The 25,961-nt window shown below is 37.8% G+C and overlaps 5 protein-coding genes and 1 non-coding gene across 8 annotated transcripts; 4 read left to right on the plus strand and 2 right to left on the minus strand.

Annotated features, from left to right (window-relative positions):
* Positions 1-112: 112 nt before the first annotated feature.
* Positions 113-3,384, plus strand: LOC140779080 (uncharacterized). Its single transcript, XM_073124042.1, has 4 exons — positions 113-403; positions 1,246-2,025; positions 2,800-2,847; positions 2,922-3,384. The coding sequence occupies exons 1-4, from the start codon at positions 224-226 to the stop codon at positions 3,171-3,173; spliced, it is 1,260 nt and encodes a 419-aa protein (XP_072980143.1). The 5' UTR covers positions 113-223; the 3' UTR covers positions 3,174-3,384.
* Positions 3,385-4,011: 627 nt separating this feature from the next.
* TRNAT-CGU (transfer RNA threonine (anticodon CGU)) lies at positions 4,012-4,083 on the minus strand. The gene has a single exon. It is a non-coding gene; the product is annotated as a tRNA-Thr (tRNA).
* Positions 4,084-4,088: 5 nt separating this feature from the next.
* On the minus strand, positions 4,089-6,213 carry LOC140778161 (pentatricopeptide repeat-containing protein At2g01860). Of its 2 annotated transcripts, XM_073122741.1 has the most exons (2): positions 4,461-6,213; positions 4,089-4,383 (listed from the first exon to the last, which is right to left on the minus strand). In XM_073122741.1, exons 1-2 carry the CDS (start codon positions 5,804-5,806, stop codon positions 4,365-4,367), a joined length of 1,365 nt encoding a protein of 454 aa, XP_072978842.1. In that variant the 5' UTR covers positions 5,807-6,213; the 3' UTR covers positions 4,089-4,364. The 2 variants fall into 2 exon arrangements, with proteins under 2 accessions (XP_072978842.1, XP_072978841.1); XM_073122740.1 differs by having other exon boundaries at positions 4,097-6,208.
* A 989-nt stretch (positions 6,214-7,202) lies between these two features.
* On the plus strand, positions 7,203-13,301 carry LOC140779575 (uncharacterized). The gene is made up of 9 exons (XM_073124699.1): positions 7,203-7,623; positions 8,066-8,111; positions 8,214-8,289; positions 8,426-8,471; positions 8,564-8,662; positions 11,281-11,349; positions 11,449-11,797; positions 11,933-12,081; positions 12,256-13,301. Exons 1-9 carry the CDS (start codon positions 7,300-7,302, stop codon positions 13,129-13,131), a joined length of 2,034 nt encoding a protein of 677 aa, XP_072980800.1. The 5' UTR covers positions 7,203-7,299; the 3' UTR covers positions 13,132-13,301.
* A 752-nt stretch (positions 13,302-14,053) lies between these two features.
* Positions 14,054-18,576, plus strand: LOC140777413 (probable serine/threonine-protein kinase PIX13). Its single transcript, XM_073121500.1, has 6 exons — positions 14,054-14,301; positions 14,726-15,081; positions 16,419-16,554; positions 17,047-17,189; positions 17,538-17,661; positions 17,979-18,576. Exons 1-6 carry the CDS (start codon positions 14,253-14,255, stop codon positions 18,377-18,379), a joined length of 1,209 nt encoding a protein of 402 aa, XP_072977601.1. The 5' UTR covers positions 14,054-14,252; the 3' UTR covers positions 18,380-18,576.
* A 984-nt stretch (positions 18,577-19,560) lies between these two features.
* LOC140777412 (probable galacturonosyltransferase 3) lies at positions 19,561-25,800 on the plus strand. Of its 2 annotated transcripts, none has more exons than XM_073121498.1 (8): positions 19,561-19,797; positions 20,137-20,213; positions 20,853-20,913; positions 21,533-21,670; positions 22,196-22,330; positions 22,803-23,137; positions 23,222-24,167; positions 25,271-25,800. In XM_073121498.1, the coding sequence occupies exons 1-8, from the start codon at positions 19,735-19,737 to the stop codon at positions 25,544-25,546; spliced, it is 2,031 nt and encodes a 676-aa protein (XP_072977599.1). In that variant the 5' UTR covers positions 19,561-19,734; the 3' UTR covers positions 25,547-25,800. The 2 variants fall into 2 exon arrangements, with proteins under 2 accessions (XP_072977599.1, XP_072977600.1); XM_073121499.1 differs by having other exon boundaries at positions 19,568-19,797; positions 22,193-22,330.
* Positions 25,801-25,961: the final 161 nt, after the last annotated feature.

The raw sequence follows: 25,961 nt of genomic DNA on the forward strand, positions 1-25,961 counted from the left end.
ATACAGCCGAAGGCGGACACCTTTTTCGACAATTGGAAAAAAATAAAATAGAAAAGGCGAGCTCCTCTCCTCTTATCGCGCGAAACATTCCGCGAACAGACATTACCAGAGAGAGAGAGAGAGAGAGAGAGAGAGAGAGAGAGAGAGAGAGAGAGAGAGATAGATAGATAGATAGATAGATAGATAGAGAGAGAGAGAGAGAGAGAGAGAGAGAGAGAGAGAGATGTCGTGCTCGTCGTCAGGGTCTGGGGAGGATGAAGAAGGCATCGATGAATACCGCAAGGGAGGCTACCACGCGGTGAGAGCAGGTGATCACTTCGCTGGCGGCCGATACATTGCTCAGAGGAAGCTTGGATGGGGACACTTCTCCACCGTTTGGCTCGCCTACGACACCTATTGCTCTGTGCGTCTCTTTCTCCAATCTCACCTTTCTATTTATTCATGGACGGGTTTGCTTTTCTATTGGTTCTTTTTGGATTTTCATCCAAGTTGTCATCTTTATGCAGGCAAATGAGAATTTTTCCTGTTTCCTTTAATAGGTTTTATTTGTTCCTTTTTTTTTCTTTCTTTCTTTCTTTCCATTCATTTGTTTCCTGTTGCTTTCTGGGGCCTTCGATTTCTATCTTCGTGCTCTCATTAAAATAAAAATCTCATCTCTATGCACGCAAACGTGATTTATCCCTGCTTTGTTTTAACAATCCTTCTTTCTATTTTCCTTATCGTGGATTTTTGTGATACTAAGAATTTGGCTTTTGACCTTTCCTTTTGCTCCTTTCTTTTACATGTGTAACTAACATTTGCAATTTTGTCCATGTCACATTTTTAATTGCGTATGTTTATCTCCAAGAGAATGGAAGCATTCGGATGAGGAAACATTCATTTTAATGCTGCATTTTGGCTACACTCGCTTTGCGTGGTTACCATAGAGGACATTCGTTTTTCTCGCTCTCCCTATTCACTGATATTCTAATGGAGAAGATGTTATCTGTTGCAATGGTGGTTGTATCTAAGAACGTGTTGCTGCTCCCATGAAATGTTCTATCAACATCCTCTGTTTACTTTTCTAGTTGTTTACTATATTTATGTATCAACAATGATACTAGTTAGTCTAGTTTATTAGCTACATAATCAATTATTTCCTAGGTTCTATATTGCTTTCTGATTTGCATTTACTCATGTTTTGGACCATTAATGATGCAAGCCCGACTTTTAGCTAAGGTATCATGTATTATATTTGGTTTGCAGAGATTTGTAGCACTCAAGATTCAAAAAAGTGCAAAGGAGTATGCTCAAGCTGCCACCCATGAGATTGAGCTTCTCTCAGCGATAGCTGATGGAGATCCAACAAATTCCAAGTGTGTTGTCCAATTGCTGGACCACTTTAAGCATGCCGGCCCAAATGGGCGGCATCTTTGTCTAGTAACTGAGTTTCTTGGGAATAGCTTGCTGCAGCTAATCCGGTATAACCGCAACAAGGGTATTGGGTTGAATAGAGTTAGGAGCATTTGCAGGTCAGTTTTGGTGGGTCTTGATTACTTGCACAGGGAGCTTGGCATTATTCACACGGATTTGAAGCCTGAGAATGTTCTTCTCATCTCTACCATAAATCCTGCAAAAGACCCAGTACGCTCAGGATTTTCCCCTATTCTTGAAAGGCCTGAAGGAACCTCGAATGGCAGGAATTTGACCAGTATCAGAGAGAAGAAGCTTAGGATTAAGGCAAAGAGAGCATTGGTGAGGATTTCTCATAGAAGGGTATCCATGGGAGGTATCGTTGAGTTGGAGAGAAGCCTGGAAGGCATCGATATGAGATGCAAGATTGTGGATTTGGGGAATGCTTGTTGGGTTGATAAGCAGTTTGCTACTGAAATACAGACGAGGCAGTACAGGGCTCCTGAGGTTATTCTGGGTTCTGGATATTCTTTTTCTGTTGATATGTGGTCTTTTGCTTGTATGGCTTTTGAGCTTGCTACTGGTGACATGCTTTTTACTCCCAAGCATGGTCAAGGATTTAGTGAAGACGAGGTATGTTTCTCGTGTTCTTGTTTTACAGTATTCCAAGTCAGCAAAAAGTTGGTATCAAATAAACTTTTGCATTGTTCTTCCTCCTTTAATTTGTTCTTTGCAGTTCACATGATTAAACATCCTTGATTCTCCTGTTCCAAGTTAGCCGTAAGTAATGAGCTGGAATATGTGACATTTGCATGGACTTGAGTGTTCATTAACTTTTTACAAGAGCTTTCGTTGTTATTGTCATTACTCAAACATCATGTAAAAGTAGCTCTTTCACAAAAAAGGAAGAAGATTCAGAAACAAATATATAAGAAAATAAATATAACAAAGTTCCATTAATACATAAAAGCAATAAAACAAATACATTTTATTAGAAAGTAAGTTAGAATAATCCACCAATCTGGCATATATCTATAAATGAAATGAAAATTCACTGTCAATTTACACACACTAAAGCATAATAAAAATATTAATGTGGACAACTAGGCAGAGCTAAGCGGAAAACCAGGGATACTTAGTGTAAGGTGGTCACTTAGGATACTACTATATCTATTGGTATATCTATACTTGAGTTAGTAGCAATAGCATGACACAGATGCTGGAAATCTAGCATTACTCTTAGAACTCTCGATGCCTTCTCCCTTGAGCTTAACTAAACTTAAATAACGGCATGCATTGTGATAGCTCTTGTCGCTAGTATCCTTGTAGGAATGTTCAGATTTTAAACTTTAACGTTCATGAGATCTATAAGGTCTTAGTTTACCTCAGTGATATTTTCTCTTGCAGGATCACTTGGCTCTGATGATGGAACTTCTTGGAAAGATGCCTCGAAAGGTGCTGCATGTTATCATACATTTCTGTTTCCTATACCTGACGATCTAATGCAGTTGTTATTCCTTGTGAACCAGCTCGCTGTTTCAGGATCTCGATCAAAGGATTTCTTCGACCGACATGGAGATCTGAAAGGGATCCGGAGGCTCAAGTTTTGGCCTCTGGACGGTCTCCTGTTTGACAAGTACAAATTTCCCGAATCTGATGCATGTGGACTGGCAGAGTTTCTTTGCCCTCTCCTCAATTTTGCCCCAGAACAGCGGCCAACAGCAGCAGAGTGCTTGAAACACCCATGGCTAAATGAATGGAAAACAACCGGCATAATATAAGTGCACTATCGTGGCAAGTGATTGAGATATATTTTCGGTCAATCATATGTTGACATAATCATCTTCTCTGATGTTACCCAAAGTAATTTTTTTTTTAAAAATCAAGGTGGTGATGGTTTCCTTTTTATGATGAGTGGTCTTTCAGGAGCAAGCATGCCAGGCATATATGGTTACCAAATGACAATCCTTTAACGACATTATATGATGTTTGATTTTGATGGATGGCGTGAAGGATTTTTAAATTGTTCTTCTTCTCGTTTTGTTGACTTATGGTAGTAGTAACTTCTATGCAATTGAAAGGTTGAAAAGAATTTCCACGTGCCTGCCGCTTCTATCATGATTAACAAGAGGAAGGTTGTCAAAGTTTAGCCATGATGACATAAATTGTTGGGAGTGCACGATTCTCAAGGAAATCATTTCGAAATCGTGGTAGGGTGCTCTGGTTACATATCAATTCTGTTGTTTATGCTGTCCTTGTTTTATGCATGTTAGATTTGACCTCATTTAACAGATCGTGTTTGCTCATAAAAGCATAAATGTGCCCCCAGAAATTGCAACTGGTGTAAACCTCTTTCTAATACTGCTTCTTCTTCTTCCTACAAAGCCAAGAAGAAAGAATATAACAACAGATAAAGTTATCTATAGCAGTAAACATTCAAATTTTTGTTCAGCATTCAGAAAACAATTTTTTTAAGGCACTTGGGCTGCCAAAATAAAAATTAAAAAATTGTATTAGTAAAGCTAATTTGTGAAGAGTCTCATTCTGGTTCTCTGCTTCTGATATCTTAACCCAAATAACAACTGGAAGAGTCCAAAAGTTTAAAATTAATACAAGCAAAGCTCCCGGCGAGGATCGAACTCGCGACCTTTCGCTTACGAAGCGAACGCACTACCACTATGCTACGGAAGCAGGCGTGATCAATCATCAAACAGTAAAACTAACTAAAGTCATCAAAAGATCGCACCACGTATTACAAAAGGATAGCGCTTGTCACATGGTTACATATAGAAATTTATAAGAACATCTTATGAGATTATACGATACTTTAGTAGTAGCAATAAGAAAAGAGTAAGAAAGAGGGAAGTCTTCATGGCACTGATCGAACATTTTCCATTTCTGCAAGAAGAGAGGCAATCTCTCTATCTAGCTTCAGCCCTGCCAATTCGGTTTCCTTGCATAACTGCCTACACTTAGCCATCCTCCCTGCAGCTGCATAAGCCTTAATCATAACGCGATATATGTCGTAGGTAGGAACAAATCCAGCCTCCTTCAATCTTGAAAAGTACCTTGCTGCCCTCGCAAGATCACTTAAAGCAACACATAGCCTTATCACAACGCGATAAGCTGGAAGATCCAGGAGAAAGTTCAATCCTTCCATTTCCCACACCAAAGCCAACCCTTCTCTGTAGTTCTTGTTGCAATACCGACTATAGATCACCGTCGTGTACATGACCAACGTAGGGTTCTTACCAGAATCCCGAAACCAATTAAAAAGACTCTCCACAGCTTCGAATCTTCCAAGCCTGATACAAACTTTCATTATAGCAGTACAGTCTTGTGGCTTTAAATCCAAGTCTTCTCTCTCTCCAAGCTCATCTAGCAATGCTGCTGCAAGCTTGTAACCATCGGGGGTCTTTCCAGCTTCTAATATCAGCTTTGCATGAATGCTTGGATCCAGTGTTCTATGATTGTCCTTGGCAAGTAAAAGAATCTTCCGAGCAAGATTTAGACTTCCTGCTCTAATGAAGCCTCTTGCCATGGCTTCGAGCACAATACGGCTAGCTGAGTACAGGTACTTCTCTAATTCAGATTCAATCCTTAACCGGCCAAACCGCGCTAACACCTCAACAGTCGAAGCAAGAATCTGGTCATCAGGGAACAATCCTGTTCTCTGCTTTTGAGCCCAGCACAAGGTCTGGAGCGCCCTTTCAGGTAGACCCATGTGACCCAATTCTCGTATCGTCATCGACAAAGAGCCCTTCCTTAGAAATCTGGCCCATTGATCAAGAACTGCAGACACATCAGATTCCGAAGGAAGAGCTGCAATCTCTCTAGCTATTCCAACAAGAGCTTCTGGGTTCTTATGCATTTGATTGCTGAAAGAGGACCGTGGTGAAAGCACAGACCTGGCAGCCAATCGGATATGGTGCTTTGGTGTTGGAATTCCATCTGGCCGTGTCCTATAGGGAAATGGGAGAGGGAGGGGCCGCTCTTTCATCGGTTTCACACGTTTCTGAGCGATCGGCCTATCGAAAAGAGCTGAAATGGCATCAAGCTCATCTTTGCTCCACATACCATCGTCATTATCAACACCAGCATCCTCATTCTTGGACAAGTCAACCTTCTCCTCATCCTTGTTCACATTAAACAATTGAGCATTATTGTCGTCAATCTTTGATGGTGCTCTGGAAGTTCCCGGATCTGGTGGCAGTTTGGCACGGCGGGGGTATCTGATACTTTTGGGTGGTCTCCTATGGGAAGTGGAAGCTCCTAACCTGAATTGTGCAGAAACTCCAATTGGGTCAATCCAATTTGAGCTAAATTTAGTTCCCCAGGTCTTTGAGAATTCTTGGGTTTGGTTCTTGAGCAAAAAATGATGAATGCTGGGGGATATAGAGAGCATGTGACTCATTGGAGATGCCTAATATTTGAAGAAAAGTGGCAGAAACGGGGTGTCAAAGGATGATATGAAAAGAATTCATTGGTAGCTGCAACAAAGTTGGATTTGAGACCCCAAAAGGAATGTTTCTTGTTTGGGTCAATATTACAAACATCTCACATGCTTATTCTACGAGAGGTGAGATAGAGTGGGAAACGGCGGGTTGTGTTGGTGGGTGGTCGCAATGAAGATGGTAGTGGCGAAGGAAGTAGTCGGGGGCTCACGGCGGCGGCGACGGCGACGGCGACAACGGTGGTGGCGAGTGAGGTGCGTGAGGGAAGGGGTGGGTAGAGTATCCACGGAGAGATGAGCAAATCCAAATGTTGAGGATTTATGGGGGTAGTTATGCAAGGCTTTGAGAATTAGCGACCAGTGGCGCCGATCCTCTGCAGCCTTGGATGCATGAATTGCTACAGTCGAGGTACTCAGCAGCCGGTAATAGGCATGCCAAATATTTTAAGAGGGAAATTACATTTAATCTCCTCCTGCAGTCCTGCTTAGGTAAATATCAGCCGTGCCTTTTGAGTTAAACTTATATTGTCCTTATATTTACTTGTTATTATTTTAGTTAATTGAACTCTGACGAATAAGAGGGCTAGAAAATATGGCAGTAATATTCTCTAATAAAAAGGCCCAGTTAGGCTATCATATTATTTGTAACTTAAGTGCCTCGTCATATTAGCGGATTTTGTAATTTACTGTATAATATTTATTAGCACTTGATTATAAATAATTATTGCAACATATGAAATCTATCTTTTAAGAAAAAAAAAAGAAGAATATTAGATATTCTAAAGAATATTTTTTGGAAAAAAAAGTACTGTTTATATTCTTGTCGATTGTAGTTCATCTAAAATTTAAAGCACTCGTAAAACTTTTAGTTTTGTTTTCCTTGTAGTTCTAAGTTATGTATAATCATTGGATTTTTTTAAATTAAAATTAATAGTAAAAGAAATTTTTATTTTTAAAAATGAATTATTTAACTAATTTACTTTTTTATATATTTTTTGTAAAGAAAATTTGCACTGTCTAAAACATGAAAGTAAGAAAAATTAAGATAGAAGACAAAAAAATATTCACAAGAAAATTGTTTATTTAATAAAAATATTTTAGTTATTTTGTACTAAAATTAACATTGAGATAATTCTCTAATATGTAACAACTCTAGGTGATTAAGTGATAGAAATAAAAATTTATTAATTTTCGCTAATTGTAGGAGTGTAGATTAATTTTTTAATATATTTTATCTTAAAGAATTATACGAGTAAATACGCCAAAAGAAAATTTTACGTTAAAGAGCTACACTACTACACAGGGCGCTATCACGTGCTGCGTTCGCTCCCTATAAAAAAATACTGCCACACCAAAAGGAATCCTACAGACAAAACTACCACAATAATCTCCCCGGTTTCTAGAGAGAGAAAGAGAGAGAGGAAAAGGTTAGAGAGAGAGGGATTGCCTCCGAAATGGGCAACACGACGCCAGTGGAGACGAAGAAGAGGAAGAAGAAAGGCCGCCCCTCTCTCCTAGACATTGAAAAGCGCAGCCTTCGCCTCCAAAAGCTCCAAGAGGAGCAACGAAACCCTAACCCTAACCCTACCCATAATCCCTACCTCCGCTCCCCCGCACCCGTCTCGGGCCGACGGACCACACGCCAGAACCCTAACCCTAACTCCGACGAGGAGGAGGAGGAGGAGGAAGGAAGAAGGAGGGAGAAGAAGCTGCGGCACGTTCTTCGCCTCCCCAACCAGACCCCCAATTCCCCTCCGGATTCCGCCGAATCTGACAAGGTGGATTCCGTGCTCTAAGTTTCTTGGATGGATTTGTGGGTTTTGGTACGACTTCGATTCGGATCGAGAATATATGCGCGGAAATCTGGGCTGATGTCCTTGGATTCCGTTCTTTATATGGATTTCTTCGGGAAAAATAACTGCTTCTCGGTTTCTGCACTGGGAAAGTGTTCCGATTTGACTGGGTCAACTCCTAATCATTTGCTATGTAGAAAAATCCTCGTATCTTTTCTCTGGATGGGTTTGTTTCTATTTTTTATTTGTGGTGTTAATCTACTATTAAGTATTTACTTGGGAGAAGAAAAAATGACAGTTTTTGTCGTTTTCTCTCCTTTCCTAGCTTTCGGTTTAATTCAAGTTGATGGATTCGGTAGTTAGTATAATATCTTCCTTGTTTTTTTTTTGCCTCATTTTTCCTAATTTTTTGAGATTTTTCTTGCAGAAAGGAAAGCCAAATTCTACCTCGAAAGCGACAGATGGGTTTCAAGGTTTGCATTTACTTCGATACGTGGAGATGATAAAAAAAAAAAAACTCAGTTTTGTTAAAAAAAATTTAAAAACTTATGCGTGTTTAATTATTTGCTTCCCAGAGACATCAGATTCCGGACCCACGACTAATTTGCCGGACAAAAAGTTGTTGGAGTTCGTCCTTGATAGGCTGCAGAAGTGAGTGCTGTGCGCCATCTTTATTTCAATGCCACTTGAAACCTCTACTTTTTCCTATTTGCCCCTTGTCTCCATGTTTTGAATATTACACCTAGCATTCGTGTTCTCTGAGTTGGGCTTTCTGTTATGTTCTCAGAAAGGATAAGTATGGTGTGTTTGCGGAACCCGTGGATCCTGAGGAGGTCCATATCTAAAGCCTTTTTGGTAGATTTTAAGTTGTACAGAGTTTTCTTGTCCTTTGTGAAACTCACTTTCTCTTGGTTAATGCGTAAAGCTTCCAGACTACCATGATATCATCAAGCATCCTATGGATTTCGGAACAATCCGGAAGAATCTTTCAGCTGGAGTCTATAAGAACTTGGAGCAATTCGAGGTTGGTTCCTATTAGTGGTTTTTATAATTCTTGCTTTGTTGCTCCCTTTGAGCTCAGTAATGTCAATTATTTCCTTCCATGTTGCTTTGTATCATTTGGAGAAACCAAAGGTTTTAGAAGCAATTGATTCCTTTGGTTCATTTATTCCCTTTCCCTTTTTGTTGCTTTTGACTCAATTACTTTAAATATATTTAGGTTGACTGGGGGAAGTTTGGAGGTTATTTTGATGCAACAGTTTATGTAATGCTTCATTGGTCTTTCACCGATGATAATTGTTAAATGTCAACAGAGATACATATACATGTGCCTTCTTATGATGCATGTGGAGAATGTCAAACATCTTTAGTACATGCAGTGGTCAGTCCCGCTTAATGGGAAGAGAGTTTCATTCTTCACTAATTTCCTTGTTAAAATAATTACTGCAATAATTAATTTATGTTACTGCTAATATGATTTTAATGGATTTATATTTGTACCTTAAACCATGCCCAATAGGATTTTATGTTAATCTCGTGGAGAAGTTTCTTTATTTGTTAATCCAGAAAAACTTGTTTCATTTTTGGAAGTACTCTAAAATGACATTGGCAACTTGGACTGAGAATGCTTTGATATGTTATAGTTTGGTACCTGAAGGTTGAATGGAGTGTGGAATTATATCTAGTACTCTATCTTATCTTTATTGAGGAATGCTGGAGAGTTTGGGGGTTGCTGTCCACATATCAGCTGGACATTATGTATATAATGTGAACCGACATGACCTAAGAAGTTTCAAAGCTCAGTTGCAATGAACCTAGTACTATTGAAAGGTGATTCTTGTGGTTGACCATTTTTGACGATTAACGGGTAATGTTGGTGGGGAATTTGAATGTGGACCTTTTTCCAATATTCTTATGGAAGGAAAATGAGCATCTCTTTTTTGTAATTGTCTGCGGATTTTGGAGGATATTACGGAACCAGCTTGTAGCCAACATTGGAAATAAGAAAGTGGGAATGAAATTCTCTTCTACTTGGTTGGAGGTGTTAGATGATATCTGATCAAGAAGCTCTTTGTGAATGAGATACATAAAAGATTTTTTGGGGACATCTTTTTTCCAAGGTTTCCAGTTTCTGCTGATCAATGGGCAGGTTTTTTTAACTGAAATGAATTGAAATTGAAAGAGAGAAAGGGAGAAAGGGAGGGAGGATAGTAAGAAAGAAAAAAAGAAAGTGAACGAAAAGAGAGAAAGAGAGAGACAGAATTAAAAAAAAAATTGCATATCTGAGGTCACCAGAGGTCAATAAAATCAGATCTATATCGAAAGAGTTCACCATACATTGATGGAGGCCGAAACTATCTCGGAAAAGCATCAGCTTAGGAGAGAGAGGGAATGGGAGAAAAGTGAGAGTGCTAGGGGGAGAGAGAGGGAGGAGTTTGAGAGGGAAAGGGTTTCTAGGGAAAGCATCAGTTTGGCTTTTTTGGAGTGAATGAGATTAGAGATAAGGATGAGATGGGAGAAAGAGTTGATAAGAGAGAGTTAGTGGGAGAGAAACTTGGAGAGAGAGTTGATAACAGAGAGTTAGTAGGAAAGAAACTTGGAGAGAGAGTTGAAGAGAGAGTTAGTGGGAAAGAAACTTGGGGAGAGAGTTGAAGAGAGAGTTAGTGGGAAAGAAACTTGGGGAGAGAGTTGAAGAGAGAGTTAGTGGGAAAGAAACTTGGGGAGAGAGTTGATAAGAGAAAGTTAGTGGGAAAGAGGATAAGAAAAAAAAATCATCTGTGTGAAAGAGGGAGAGTGTTGTAAGTGTTAATTATTTATTTTTAGATAGAGATTGAAAAATAAATTTAATAAATTAAAAGTTATTTTGAAATGTAGGTGGATATGAAGAGCCAATACACTAATAAGGCCGATAACTATATTTTTTTTACTTTTTTCAAATAGTTGATTTCTGTCCTAATCCCGATATTTGGAACCTTATCTTTTTCTCGTTAGATATTCTTTACTTATTAGATGGACACTCTAGTTAAGTTATGAGTTCGATTTCTTTATCTACATTAGTAATACTAATTCTCAATTGACATTTTGTGCTATCTTCATGGGAGAGTCATAGCTACTTGATCAAGCTGTACATTAGGTCAATTATTATTATCATAAGTTTATTTCTTTTGATCCAAAATAAACTGATCTATTTCTGACATCGGTGTATCCAGCAGCTTGTTAACAAAACTAAGATTTAAATTCAGTGTATGACTCGCTCTATAGTCGATATGAACTATTTATGACTTTTAACATATATTTGAGTTAAGTTGCAATCTGATCCTTATTGCCAAGATTTCTGAATATCAGCTCATACTCTCCAACTGTATCAGTGTTACATGCGTGAAGTACAGAACTAGATTTCAAATATAAATATTTGGCTTATATTTGGTTTATGTATCATGTACATTCCCTATTTAACACACTCATACACTTCCAACATGGAAAAAGTCTTACTCCATATTCATGTTTAGAGTAATGATAGTGATAGGTATGTTTGACTATACAATTTCTCATTTTCATGCTCTTCTTTATTATCCAAATCTAGAATGCAGAATTGCTCCTAGATTAAATTTGAGGTATTTACTTTGACCATGTGATTTGCAGAATGATGTTTTCTTGATATGCTCGAACGCTATGTGCTACAATGCACCAGATACAATCTTCTATCGGCAGGTAATTGATGTGCCTCTAGGCATTAAATTTCTAATTAATATGTTGAAGATGCCATTGTTTGTGGTATATCTAGTCTTTCTCAGAAGTCTATCCATATAGGCACGAGCCATCCAAGAGCTTGCTAAAAAGGATTTTGAGAGTTTAAGGCAAGAAAGTGACAACAGTGAATCAGAAGTGAAGCCATGCAAGGTTAAGCCACTAAGCAAGAGTGTAATCAAACAGAAAGTTGGTGGACTTCCTGCTGAGCGTGCTAGCACTAATTTCTCTTCTGATACAACACTTGCTAATGCTGGAATTATTGGACAACTCTCTTGCTTGGGACATGATTTGTCAAGAAAGGGATTGGATAAACTGAGCATGGTGGGTATACCAACAACTTCTTATGGTCTTCGCACTAGAGAAACTTGGTCTAGTGAGCACAAGTCAGAGAGAAATGAAGATTTTCCAGGTTCTTGTTATAGACTCTATATCAGCTTTATAATTACATCTTGGCTGTGAAAAACTTGTCAGATTGTTATACTTACAAATTACTGATATTCTTATGTGATGTTGGTCTCTATTTTTCATGGTAACTTTTTTGTAGGTTCTTTTGCAAAAGGTACCACTACAAAATATGGGAAGAAATCTTCACTAATAGATGAAGCCCGTCGGAACACATATAAGCAGACCCATCCATCAACTTACATACAGGAGCTACACGCATTTAATGGGGAAAGGAAGCAGCTGGTGCCAGTAAGTGTCAAGTTTCTTTCAACAATACTTCCTTACTACTTACAGTACCTGTGATTATTTTTGCTTGTCTAGCCCCTCTTGCACATTTCAATCTTTTCGTGTCCACTTCGGTCCAGCATGTTGAAATTTGTTGTCATGGTGATGGAATAACTCTTCTGTTACCTGTTGGACTAGGTTGGGCTTCACATGCAGCATGCATATGCTCGCAGCTTGGCTCGATTTGCTGCAAAACTTGGGCCCATTGGGTGGGCAATTGCTGCCAAACGGATTGAAGGAGTCCTTCCTCCTGGCTCAAAGTTCGGCTGCGGATGGGTGGGAGACGGTGAAGCACCACAGCATTTGCAGCCTCCCCTACTCACTGCATCTCCTCCCCATTCTTCTTTCCAGCCAAAGATTTCAGCAACACCATCATGCAACATAGCAGTGTCAATAGAAGAACCATCATTGAATAGCTTGGCTGTCGAAGGTCATGCTACTGCAGAACTTCCGAACCTTCCATTGGCATCTGTTTCAAAGTGGTCTACTGATTCCATGAGATTCGACCCTGTGGCTGCATCAGCAAAACATGAAAGCAAATCAATACCACAGAGTGGTGGGGCTACTGGTGAACAGGGTGTTCAACAAAAGTCTCTGTTCCATATCCACCAAAATCCAGTGAATGGATGCAAGACTGCACTGGGTTTCTCTATGGCTTCCCAGATTGGGAAAGCAGTTGGATCCCCTGCACCACCTGGAAGCTTCTGTTCAGAGTCGATGACCCATGGCCAGGCATTGGACATGGTTTCAAGGAGCAACCACAATCACACTTACAATGTTAGCCAATCGGTCAGGGAGCAAGCAACATTTGCAGGTGATCCAGCATCATTATCAAATTCTGGTAGATCGCTTCTTAATGGTGGCCATGATCAACAAGGGCTACGGCCTGTTCACCCACAGTATTCTGATGCTGGTCCCAAGCCTGCTGATCTCAATGCTGTATCACGATCACCACGGCAGTCAACTTCGAGTGTGCTGGCAGAACATCAGCCAGATTTAGCATTGCAGTTGTGAAAGGATATATATTTGTCGTTGGATTGTCAACCATCGTCAAAAAGACTTGCAAGCTGACTAGGAACATAGAGTAGGTGTTGCAATAGTTTTTTAACTACAGCGTTGTGTTGTATATCGGCAAGGAATTTTTGTACAGATTGATTGATAGTGAAATTATTTCTCCAGATGAAGCACAATCTCAATTGTCACATGTAACAGCATGGTGTCAAGGGAGCACGAATATTTGTTCACCATGTCCAATCTAATGCACCTTCCTTTTGATTCGTTCTGCCTGTTTTGGCTCATCAGTGGAGTGAGTTCTTTCTTTCATCTTCTGATTTAGTCCCAAACTTCCTTCATGATTTTTTGCTGAAATCTTTCTTCGTATTTGCATGGATTGAAGGAGATCCATTCAATATTACAATACATTGTTTATCTTCCAGAACTTTCTTCTATTGTCTAAGTCACATAAATGGGAACCAAAATGTAAGATGTATTCTTAATCACATGTAAAATATGATTAAGACAAGTCTGCATAAGATTGACCAAATATAATAATCCTATTCGAAAATTATCTTTTCTTATTTCGTGAGTATTAATTAGGATAGAATAATGCAAACCCTCAGTTAAACTGACAGCTACGGCGTGATTTATTATCAGAGGTACCAAATCAAACCACTTCTTTGCTAACATGGCTGCGCCTGCGCGCAACAGCTGTTTCATTGAAGTGAAACAGCTGTTCTAGCTATTTCAGCTCATCCTTGTCTAAACCCCTCGGGCCACGTCATGCCAAAATCCATCTAAGATTGATCACTGTATCTCGATCCAACGATGCAGTGGCCTAGTGACCTCATTAGAAGAAGAAAAAAAAGAGAGAACGATGGATTAGACTTTCTTGACTAGTTGACTAGCTTGAAAGACATGGGGGGGAATAAGCTGGGACGAGGTTGGGATGATGTATTGGAGAGTATTATTTGGGCCATAGGCGCATTAAATCAACTCTCCTTGGTTTCCCCCTTCCTTCCCTTCTTCCTTCCTCTCTCTTTCCTCACCATTTCCCTTCTCTGCAATTTCCTTTAAAACTTCTAGAGAGAGAGAGAGAGAGAGAGAGAGAGAGAGAGAGGTTGGGGCCTGGGGGGGTTATGGGGAATTGCTGCACATCTCTTGCGAAGACAAGATCACGTAGTCCAGGTAACAAAATTAAATAAAAGAGACAAATTTTTTGGTGGAAATATTGGATTTTCTCTTATTATGTAGGGTTTTCTAATGGTGTCATTCTCTAGCTGATCTGTGTGCTAATTTTGGACTAAAGGGAACAAATTTTCTCTTCTGAGTTCTGGACTTTTTCTATGTCTTAAGTAATAAGGACAATTTTGGGTCTTTTTCTGAATTTTACGTCTGAGAGAGATCATTAACTCTTAATGTTTCATTAAAGCAAAGTTATAGAGGTTCAATATCTCTTAGCCTGAAGCGGGTCTCAGAAATCTTGTAGTAAAATTTGATTTTTGCGTTCAATTTTTACTAAATTCCTCCTTGTTTTCAACAATTTAAATCTATACCCACCACGGCTCACCTCTCTCTGTCTTCGTCATCCCATTTTTTGTTTTAACTACAGGGCCCTCGACATCGAAGACTAGTAGCAGAACCACCACCACTACAATTCTGTCAAATTTCAGCAGTAACACCTTTGGTCAATCCAAGTCTATCGGAAGCAGCTTAAGCATGGACGAGGCATTTCCTGATGGCCGAATACTTGAGCTGCCGAATCTGAGGATCTTTACTTTTGCTGAATTGAGGATTGCGACGAGGAACTTCAGGCCTGACACAATCCTTGGTGAGGGAGGATTTGGAAAAGTGTATAAGGGATGGGTTGACGAGAAGACATTGAATCCAACGAAGAGTGGATTCGGAATGGTGGTTGCTGTAAAGAAACTAAACCCTGAGAGCGTGCAAGGGTTGGAGGAATGGCAGGTAGTTACTTCATGCTATTTGAGTTTGACAGGGAGATCTCCCATTCCCTATTTTTGCTGCTTTGTACTCTTGTGCTTTTTCTTCCATTGATTTCATTCTTTTTGTGAACTATTATTTATATCTCAAGACATGATTTCATGAAATGTTGTTTTGGTTTGACTTGAGGACTGGGTGAGTTGTTCATTTCCATAGTTATACTTTCTTCCAATAGACTGAACTCAGGAAGCACATTTTAAAAGCTCTTATATGCTGTTCTGTATGAGATTGCGATATCTGTCAATTGAAATCCTGTTGTTTCTTTGCTCACAGCTTGCTTATGCTTTTTGGTGCTTTAACTGCTGCAATTGTATTCATCTAATAATTTTTAAATTCATTTATCATCCGGCGAAAGTTAGTTATCAATTTGTTTAGCACTCATTTATTGTTGAAGCATTATTATCCTTAGCATTTTGTGACTAAGTATGGAAAAGGTCACAAGTAACTCCGGATATTGTTTCTGTGCCCTTTTTCTCTTTGGGATGCGAATCGGGTCAGGTCGGATCACATCATATCATAAGGACATTGAATTCGATAGATTGAGTATATTTATCTTTTAATTAATTGATACTTAGATAAGTTTTTAATGAAAGTCATATAAGCCTATAAAACAAGTCCAATTAATTTAAGTAAGTCTTTAAGACAAGTCTAATTAACTCAAGTAAGTCTTTATAGCAAGTTCAATTAAATTATGTAAACTTTTAAGACAAATCCTAATTCGACTCATGTAAATCTTTAAGGTTAATCCTAATAGGACTCATTGTACTCGATCTCTATATATATAAGAGTTGGACTGTTTTGTTTAATCATCTAAACAACTAAGCATTGAGAAATTATTGAGTTTAGCTAATTTATTATTGTCGAATTTATTATTTTATCTTTAAATCGTCTTTATTTTCATAGGAGTAGATCTTAAATGTAGAACTATTTTGAGCTTCCAAATCCTAGCTACCATTTTCACCACGAGCTATGCTACTGTATGATCCACCACCATCCTTGACCGTCCGTCACCCTCCGACGACTATTGCAATATCGGATATTTTTAATTTTGTCCCGTTTTGACATTCCTTCATTGTTTTATTTTTAACTTTTTACCCTAACTTTTAATTCACGTGAGACCAAAGCCATTAAAACTCTAACTCACGAGGCTACAACTCATAAAAATATTATAATTTTATTACTTTCCAGATCTTTCTAGATCTAGTTCGCAACATTTTGTTTTCTTTTTTTATTTAATTTAAAGAGGCCACTCAAAATGGTATAACACATATAAACTTATTTTTCTTGCTACTCTGTTGCAGTCTGAAGTAAATTTTTTGGGGAGGCTTTCACATCCAAACCTCGTCAAGCTCTTAGGCTATTGCTGGGAAGATAAGGAGCTTCTTCTTGTGTACGAATTCATGGCCAGAGGGAGCTTAGAGAACCACCTATTTAGAAGTAAGTTTTTCAGAATTCACATATCTTTGCTAAAAAAGTTACATATATCACTGCAGAAATTACTTATGATTCTACTTACCGGAAACATCTATCACTATGATTTCTCATTGTTCAATGGGATGAACAACTGAGAGTCAATGATGGTTGCCTGCATGCATCAATCCTGGATGGTAGAATGTCAATCCCTATTAAGACTCACTAAATTATACTACACTAAGGATCCTGTTTTCATTTGAATGCAGAATTCAGGGTTAGCCTTTACTTTATTCTCATTACATAGCTTGACTCTCTTTTGTTCTGTCCTACATTTTTTTCCAGTTTAAAAGAAATATGACTTCCTTTGTTGGTTAATAACTGAATTTAGAAATAATCTTATTCTTGTGTGGCCTGCAACCTACTTCTCATACTTGTGATATTTGAGAATTATGGCATCTATTACTTAATTGGTTGCATTTTTTTACTATAATAATTAGCATACTTCTTGTTGGGCAGAAGGAGCAGCTTTTGAGCCACCGTCATGGTCACTAAGGCTGAAGATAGCCATAGGTGCAGCTCGAGGCCTTGCATTCCTGCATGCAGCAGATAAACAAGTTATTTATCGAGATTTTAAGGCTTCCAACGTCCTCCTAGATTCGGTAAGTTTCTTTATTTTAGACCTATTGTTGGAAATGGGGTGGATTTTGCCCATGTGACCTGGCAATCATATTCAATTTTAGCTATATGTAAATATAGATCTGCCTTATCCATTTTGATTCTTGATTTGAATCTAGATTGTGATATGGTGTCATCTGGTTACACTTATTAGATTAAATGCTTCATCTATATTAAAGCTTACCCATGTTGAACTTTGGGGAAGAACAAAGGATAAAGACGCAGTTGCCTGCATTGGTTCTCTATCAGAATGATTTTCACCCCAGATTTGAAGTTTACAATCTTCTTTAGGTGACTATGGCCTAATCTTGCCACATTGATTTCTTGTGTAGAACTACAATGCAAAACTCTCAGATTTTGGGCTGGCAAAGCATGGGCCAACTGGTGGAAATTCTCATGTCACGACACGAGTCATGGGCACATACGGGTATGCAGCTCCAGAGTATGTAGCCACTGGTATGTATCATTTTAACTCTTCACACTGCTTTTAATGCAATCCAGTAGTATAATGGAACATTAGCTAGTCCGCACTGCAATTACTGTTGCTCTTTGCTCAATACTCAATTTGCCTATTTCCTTTTATCACCTGACCCAGAAGAAAATCTTTTAAACCCTTGTAGCCTTCAGGGTCTCTTGTATCATACAAGTTTGGTGGCTTCCCTTTAGATCCAAGATAAAGCACATGTGATTCTTGGATTGCAGTTCTATATTTATTTCTCTTCATAAGTCTTTTAGCTTAATGTATGCTAATAGAGGTGCCTTGAATCAATTAGGCCATTTATATGTGAAGAGTGATGTGTATGGATTTGGAGTAGTGTTGCTGGAGATGCTCACTGGCCGGCGAGCATTAGACCCAAAGCGTCCAAGTGGAGAACACAACCTGGTAGATTGGGCAAAACCCTATTTAAATGACCGGAGAAAATTGTCTCGATTAATAGACTCACGGCTCGAGGGGCAGTACCACTCGAAAGGAGTTGTTCGTGCTGCGCAGCTTACCCTAAGTTGTCTAGCTGGTGATCCCAAGAGCCGGCCATCTATGAAAGAAGTTGTGGAAACACTTGAGCAGATTGAAGCCATGCAAAGTAAGACAAGGGATCCTAAAGATGCATCCTCAAGAACTGCTAACCATGGTCAGACACCTGCAGATCGACAATCTCCTCGCAGGGTAAGATGATGATGATTTGATCAATTATACTTGTAAATCAGAACAAAATTTGTTGTTGCAGTTGCAGCCATTGTTGCTCTCATGGTTCAGTTGTACTGTTTATTATAAATATAATCTAGAATGGCAAGAAAGTGTTATTATTTGCAATGTTGTACTATAATGACTTAACTAATCAAATCAAGCTGCACTGCTTTAAACCAGGCAAACTCCAGTAGCTTTTTTCTTCTATGTACCTTTATGGTATATTTACTCATCAAACTCAAATTTTAATTCTGTTTAGAGGCAGTTCATTAATCCTAATTTAAGGCCATATTTCAGTGTTTTGCTTTTGATATATCACGAGGGACTATCCTTCTCAGATATATAAATTAGACAATTGGCCCCAATCATTTCAGGAAATGGATTACGAGAAGTCGAAACCACACATTTTAATTGAAGACAGAATTTAATTGATTTTATTTGGAAATAAATTCCATTGTTGGGGAAATAATACAGTTGAAAGAAAATTTATCTAATCTCATTCAACAAGAATGTAACAAAAATATAAGAGTTAGTTTTGAGATTAAAAGAAAAAAAAAAGTGGTAAATAAATTTCATCCAGATATGATCTCTAGTCATCATTCAAATCCAAACTTACTTAAAATCTCATCACTTAGTTATCATAAACAATAGATTTGGAGAAATAGAATTCCAAATGAACTAAATTCCATAGTTTCAATCAGAGTGGCTCTCTGATAGAAAATTCTAACAAGTATCAATCCCAAGCGAACAGTCGTAAATTTATAGAATCCAGATAAGGACTGGGCACATGTAAGGATTTGGGTGGTGGTGGGAACTGGTAGGATTTAGGAAGTGCTTTATGAAACTAATAGAAGGGATTTTTTAATTCAAGAAGGTGCCGCTTGCTTTTATCCAGATAGACGGTTCCTACTTATTATCACTCAAGATCTAACTCACAAGATGCCCAATAAAAACGTTAAATATTTCAACGTTTTATATATATAAATTTTTTTAATTTAATTTTTTAGAAGTTAAAAGAAAAATATTGAACTAGTCAGTGTTTTTTAAAAAATATTTTTTTTATTAAAGCTACAGTAAATTAAATTATATTTTGATAAAAATAAATAAATAAATAACCAGCAGTCCAGATTGGTCAAAAACTAATTTTTCTCCTCCAATAGTTGTGATACCTGCACCCCCTCATTTTTTCTGTTTCAACGCCTTCCAATCTCATCGGCTCGAGATCGTGTGAAATCGAAACGGGAAACAACCACTCCCGCGATCTCTTCCATTCTCTCTCTCTCTCTCTCTCTCTCTGTATATTTTTCTCTCTTTCTTGCTTTGATCTTTACTTCGCTTCGGAAATGGCGTTCTCTTCCAGTTACTTCTCTACCCGCCGATCTCTGCTGCTCCTCTTCTCCTGTTCGGTAGAGAGCTTCCTCGCTTCTAATTATGCTTCAATTGTGGCTACTTATTCTCTGCTCATTTGATTAATGCGGCACCAGTATAGCAAGTGGGAATGCCGTAGATTTTGTTTATTTTAGCTTCTAGTTCTAGGGTTTGGCCACTATTTGTAAATTAGATCGCAAAATGGAACTTGTGTTTTTAGATCCTCTTTATATGAAACTCTGATGCAAATATTAGAGATGAATCGCTTCAATCTAGCTGCAGGCAGGTTGTCTGTTTGTGTTCTCTGGACTTAGTAACAGCTTAGTGTCTCTAGATATATATTCTCTCTGTTTCATACTTATCCAATGGTTATGCAGGCTTTGATCCTTATCTCTGCAGTCAGGTCGGGGGTATCAGATATTTTATTTCTCAGGAGCACCCCTATTACCAAAATGTAAGACACTTGTAAATTTTCTTTTGCTGATTTCATTGTTTTAAAGAATCAATTAGCTGATTTATGGATTGTGTTAGTAGCTACAGTTTGTAGCTTTATTAGTCTATTTTTATTAGATAAATTGTATTTCTGTTTATGGCTTTATGTTGATTTCCTTAGAAATAAGCATTCAAAGAACACATTTACTTGTTCCTTTTTTGCATACCATGTGACAAAAACACGAACTATGCAAGCCATTGGCCAACATAAGTCATGCCAGTGGAAAGTAATTCTGTGCTTATGGGGATGCACTTGATAGTCACAGGATATTTCATATTTACTATGCTATTGGTCTTGCATAACATGCTTATATCAAAATGTATGGTATGGTTTCTTTAACATCTATACAGTTTTGATTCCATATTGACTACGTTTCTCTGCTGATTACAACCTGCAAATAGTCCAGCTACCAATAGAGAACAAGTGACACGGTTGCTTCTGCCTTATTCTTTAAAAGATGTTTTTAAATTACTTTATTGAAACTTAATTCTCTAAGAGGCTGAGGGTTTGTCCATGCTGGTTTTTTATGGTGAAAATCATTTCTTTGTACAATCTGAATCTTAGCTTAGTTTAAGTGAATTTACTCGATGTCTTTTCCAGCCTGAGAGACGTTAAGATATATGGGCGTCCAGAAGTATGTCGGAACTGCGATAAGGAACAGGTTATAATTGCTTTTTTTTATTTGCAGAAATATATTTTTCTCCATTCAGTCTTCTTTACCATTTAAGAAATAAAACATAGGCAACTGGATCATTCAGTAGCTTTGATTTTGAATATAAACACTGACCAGTTCCTGAATTTTAATTTTTAAATCAGATCTTGGTGACATCTTGGTTATAATCATTATTTCAGTAGATAATACTGTGAAATTTCTTTTAAAAAGTACATTTGTGATGTAAAGTGAGGTTAACTCTACCTCACCTCGGTATGATGTGAACCATCAGTAATAAGATACCATGTTTTTTCACTTCGCTAGCAAGTTTATTGTTAGTTTTGTGCTTTGCACCCTATTGATTAGATTCTATCATTTTACAACTTACCCGTACAAGAAAGCTCATTGGACAATTAAAATTTTCAAATAAGTCATCAGTTTTGAATGAAGGAAATGTGTAAAAGGTCTGTACGTCATGTTTATCTTGATTGGTAGTCGTTGCACAGAATTCTGTAATAGGGCAAGCAGTCAAGTAGACATCCTAACTTTCATCAAACTGATGAGGTAGCCAAGAGATTGTTTACAAGAAACCATCTCATAATATTTATCCTGTTGAAACATTTTTCAGGGAGTTGATATAACTGCTACTTACACAGCTCCTAATGGTGATGTACGAATCTTCACAATCAACTCAAGGAAACTGTCTTCTTCATGGGTGTGGGTGAACCCTGCCGATTTAAAATATGTATTACCACAGTTTATACCGGTAAGTTTGATTATTTTTTTGTTTTTCTTTACAAAATTCAATTGAAATGCATAAGAATCATATTTGATGAAGAGGTCCTTGGGAACTATGCAGTATATTTTATGTCAAGTGTTCTTTCTCCCATACTGTGGGGCTGAATGATGAACCAATTTATGAAGTTTACTCCTTCTCTAGGTGAGACCTCAGGGTGAACCTTATTATCATGAGCTTAAAAATACACAAAAAGGTATACACCAGCCTACTGGCTATTCATATAGGACAAAAGATGCCTAAAGTAATCTGCTCTAGAATGAGAGACATATGTTGCAAAGTGCTGAAAATTGTCAAGTTTTAAGTTTTATCCAACTATGCACTCTGTGGAACTGGTAATGTTAAATGTCAAGAGAAAGTAAAGTTTTTCTATTGCATTTGAGTTAAGATAACCATGTTTAACAGCAAGGTTGTTTAGTTGCTTTTCCTTTGTAATGATTTAGTTTCTTATATTATAAGATTGCAACATGTTCATTTCTTTATCAATGCCAGCAGGAAAAAGCTTCAAGTCAACTGCATGAGAATGGAGCACAAGACAGTGGTTTAAGTGGATCACAAGACATTGCTCGATCTTCTAGTCATCAAAAATATGAAATCAACAGGCATGATCCTGTGAAGCTTAAGCGACAGGTCATCACTTAGTTTTTGTTTTCTTTTTTCAGTTTTTTATGACAAGGCTGGAGAACTTGTGACAGTTAACTTTCTCTTCTGTACTTGACTTGGGCAAGTAATAGACAATTGTAAACTATCTGGAAATTTAGAATGACGTACTTGCACAATATCACCTAGAAATTAGATCTCTACTAGTAATGTAGTTCAATTCCACATTATATATTTCATTATTATCAGTATCTATTTGTATGACTACTTATGTATCTTACAGATGCCATATATCTAATAAGTTAACAGTCAAGAATAGAAGAAATAGGAAAGTAATGCAAGTAAAATCCAGTGCATGCCCGATTTTTTGCTTGTTTTGAAATTCACAAGTTATGTCTTTTTTAAAAATTAGTTCAGTCAAATAATAAGATTTGACTCATTTCCTTGTAAGTACGTTTTGAAAAGTTTCAAACCCTGGCTTCTGGTTTTCCCTTTCCTGCAGTATTTGCGACAGATGAGGAGGAAACAGAGAGCTGCTGAGTTAGTTAACATGAGTAAAGAAACTGAACGTCAGATGAGAAAAGAAGCCATTGAACGTACAATGCAGTTTGTTAACACTGTCAAAGATAGGTATAGTATATGGAGGAAGGAATATCACAATCCTCACTCGGACTCTACTTTGAAGCTAATGAAGGATCAGATTATAATGGCCAAGGTGTATGCTAGCATAGCTCATTCCAAGAAGGAATTTGATCTCTACTATTCCCTGATTAAGTGTGTAAAACAAAGCCAAGATGCTATTGGAGATGCAAATTCTGATAATGACCTGCATGAGAGGTAATTTTCCCTGTGCTTTTGAATATCTTGCTAATTGGGTAATCCTCATTTATTATGCTAAAATTGATTCCTCCTGTTATTCAGTGCTCTTGAACGATCAAAAGCAATGGGCAGTGCCTTATCCACAGCTAAAGATGTGCTACATGACGATGAATTAACGGCAAGAAAGTTGAGGGTTATGCTCCAATCTACAGAAGAAAATATTAACACTGTGAAGAAACAGAATACATTTCTAGTCCAGCATGCTGCAAAGACAGTACCTAAACCCCTACACTGCCTACCTTTGCAGCTGACAACTGATTATTTCCTGCATAACTATTCTAACAAAGTAGTAGCACATCAAGCTAAACTTGAGGATCCATCCCTCTATCATTATGCTATATTCTCTGATAATGTAATTGCAACATCTGTGGTTGTTAATTCGACTGTACTGCATGCAAAGGAACCAGAGAAACATGTATTCCATATAGTCACAGACAAACTGAATTTTCCGGCTATGACAATGTGGTTCATCATCCATCCTCCTCGACCTGCAACTATCCATGTGGAGAACATTGATGAATTCAAGTGGCTTAATTCTTCTTACTGTTCAGTCCTACGTCAACTCGAATCTGCCAGGATCAAGGAATATTACTTTAAAGCAAATCATCCATCATCTCTTTCTGTTGGGAATGAAAATCTCAAATATAGGAACCCCAAGTACTTGTCTATGCTTAACCATCTAAGGTTCTACATGCCAGAAGTATATCCAAAGCTAGACAAGATACTTTTTCTTGACGATGATATTGTTATTCAAAAGGACTTGACTCCACTTTGGTCTGTAGATCTGAAAGGAATGGTGAATGGTGCAGTTGAAACCTGTAAGGAAAGCTTCCATCGGTATGACACATATCTTAACTTCTCAAACTCCAAGATCTCTGAAAATTTTGATCCACGGGCTTGTGGATGGGCTTTTGGAATGAATATCTTTGATTTAAGGGAATGGAAGAAGCGAAATATCACAGGAATATATCATTATTGGCAAGACTTGGTAAGAAAAATAACAGTTTATATTACTTCTTATTGTCTTCTCTTTTTCATTAATAATAAGTGTACTATGTCGTATTTTCGTCGTCATTGCATGCTAAACTAACACTGCATAAATTGTCTCACCAGTTACACTTGTAATCCTTTTTGTTTATCTCAGTTTTAGTCTGTATGTACAGTGAAATGGCTTATGTTCTCCCAAGGTGCAGAATTAAAGGTACACAGATCTACCCTATTAAATTGAAATTAATTACATGGGATGGGAGAGGACTCACAGGTTGATCGTGGGGTAAGTCCTGATTACTCTGGCGAAGCTCCGGTGCTCCGACGAGGGAGGAAGAAGTACAACAGGATAGAGAGAGAGAGAGATTTCGGCAGTGTAAAATGCGAGGGGTTAGGACTAGGTAGGGCTTTTATAGAAGGAAGTTTTAGAGTTTGATATCGATTCACAAACTGACTGTTTCAGCCAAGGAAATTGCGGCCACTCCTCTTGTCATATAACGGCGAGAGAGAGGGAAGGAGGTGCACGTGGCCTTTAAATAAGAAATCTGGTTATTACAATAGATGGAGTGCCCTTTATGGTTGCAGTTAGATTTTCCAATTTATTCGAAATATGTTAATAGATTCATGGTTCAGCGGATTCTTGATGCCACTTCATCAATATCACATCAGCAAGTTTTTAATCTTAAACTCTATTTTTGCCTAGTCTTGTCCTTTCATGAATTACATTTGATTTCAAACCTTTAGTAAGTAAAGGAAAAGATAACATGTGAATGTGTATGTTGTGAATTTCTGAGTTTCATCCTTTTCTTCAGAAAAGAATATATACACATACATATCATCCCTTCCGTTTTCCTTAGAAGTTCTCTTTAGTTGGCATGCTTCATGAAGAAATTGATACACGAGAAGAGTTGTATATGGTTTTCATTTTTCCTTCTTTCACAAATTTGATATTGAAACACATTTGGCATATTATGCTTTAAAGTTAGATATATACTTCATCACCAATCCTGGGATTAAATATTAGGGAATTAGCATGATTTTCCCAGACTTGATATAAGTTACTGTTTTTGTGTACTTTATGCTCTAATTGAGTTCTCTATTCAGAATGAGGACCGCAAGCTCTGGAAGCTCGGGACACTACCTCCAGGGTTGATCACTTTTTACAACTTGACATATCCACTCCATCGCAGTTGGCATGTGCTGGGACTTGGCTATGATCCAGCTTTAGACCTCACTGAGATTGAGAATGCGGCAGTGATTCACTATAATGGAAATTACAAGCCATGGTTAGATCTTGCTATTGCAAGGTACAAGACATACTGGTCCAAGTATTTAAATTTTGACAATCCCTACATTCAACTCTGCTACATGAACAAATAATGTTGGGACTGATGGGAAAAATTATCTTTTCTCTTTTTACTAATTTATTCATTCTTTCTGAAGCGCAAGCTTGTGTAAGTGAGTTTGAGCTGATAGCATCACTCAGAAGAAGTTACTGTTTATTTGTAGAAATATCTTCTACTTGAACAAACATATATTGTTAAACGAATGTATGATGCGTATGAGTTTACCTTGTCCTAACTCTGCTGATCAGCAAAGTCTTCATGGGAACAGATCTCTGTTTCCTTTTCCGAGAGGGGAGTTGTCATGCTTTTTGCTTGTTTATTTATAACTTTAACCAATATGCGATGCAAATATGTTCCTCATCCATCTTCATGACTTGGATTTCTGGGGATTCTAGTATATATTTGTTCTGTATCCATCCGGTAGAAATTCTATGGTGTCTTCTTCAGGC

This window comes from Typha angustifolia, chromosome 15, assembly GCF_048772165.1.
Source record: "Typha angustifolia cultivar Huaian chromosome 15, ASM4877216v1, whole genome shotgun sequence".
Taxonomy (NCBI): domain Eukaryota; kingdom Viridiplantae; phylum Streptophyta; class Magnoliopsida; order Poales; family Typhaceae; genus Typha; species Typha angustifolia.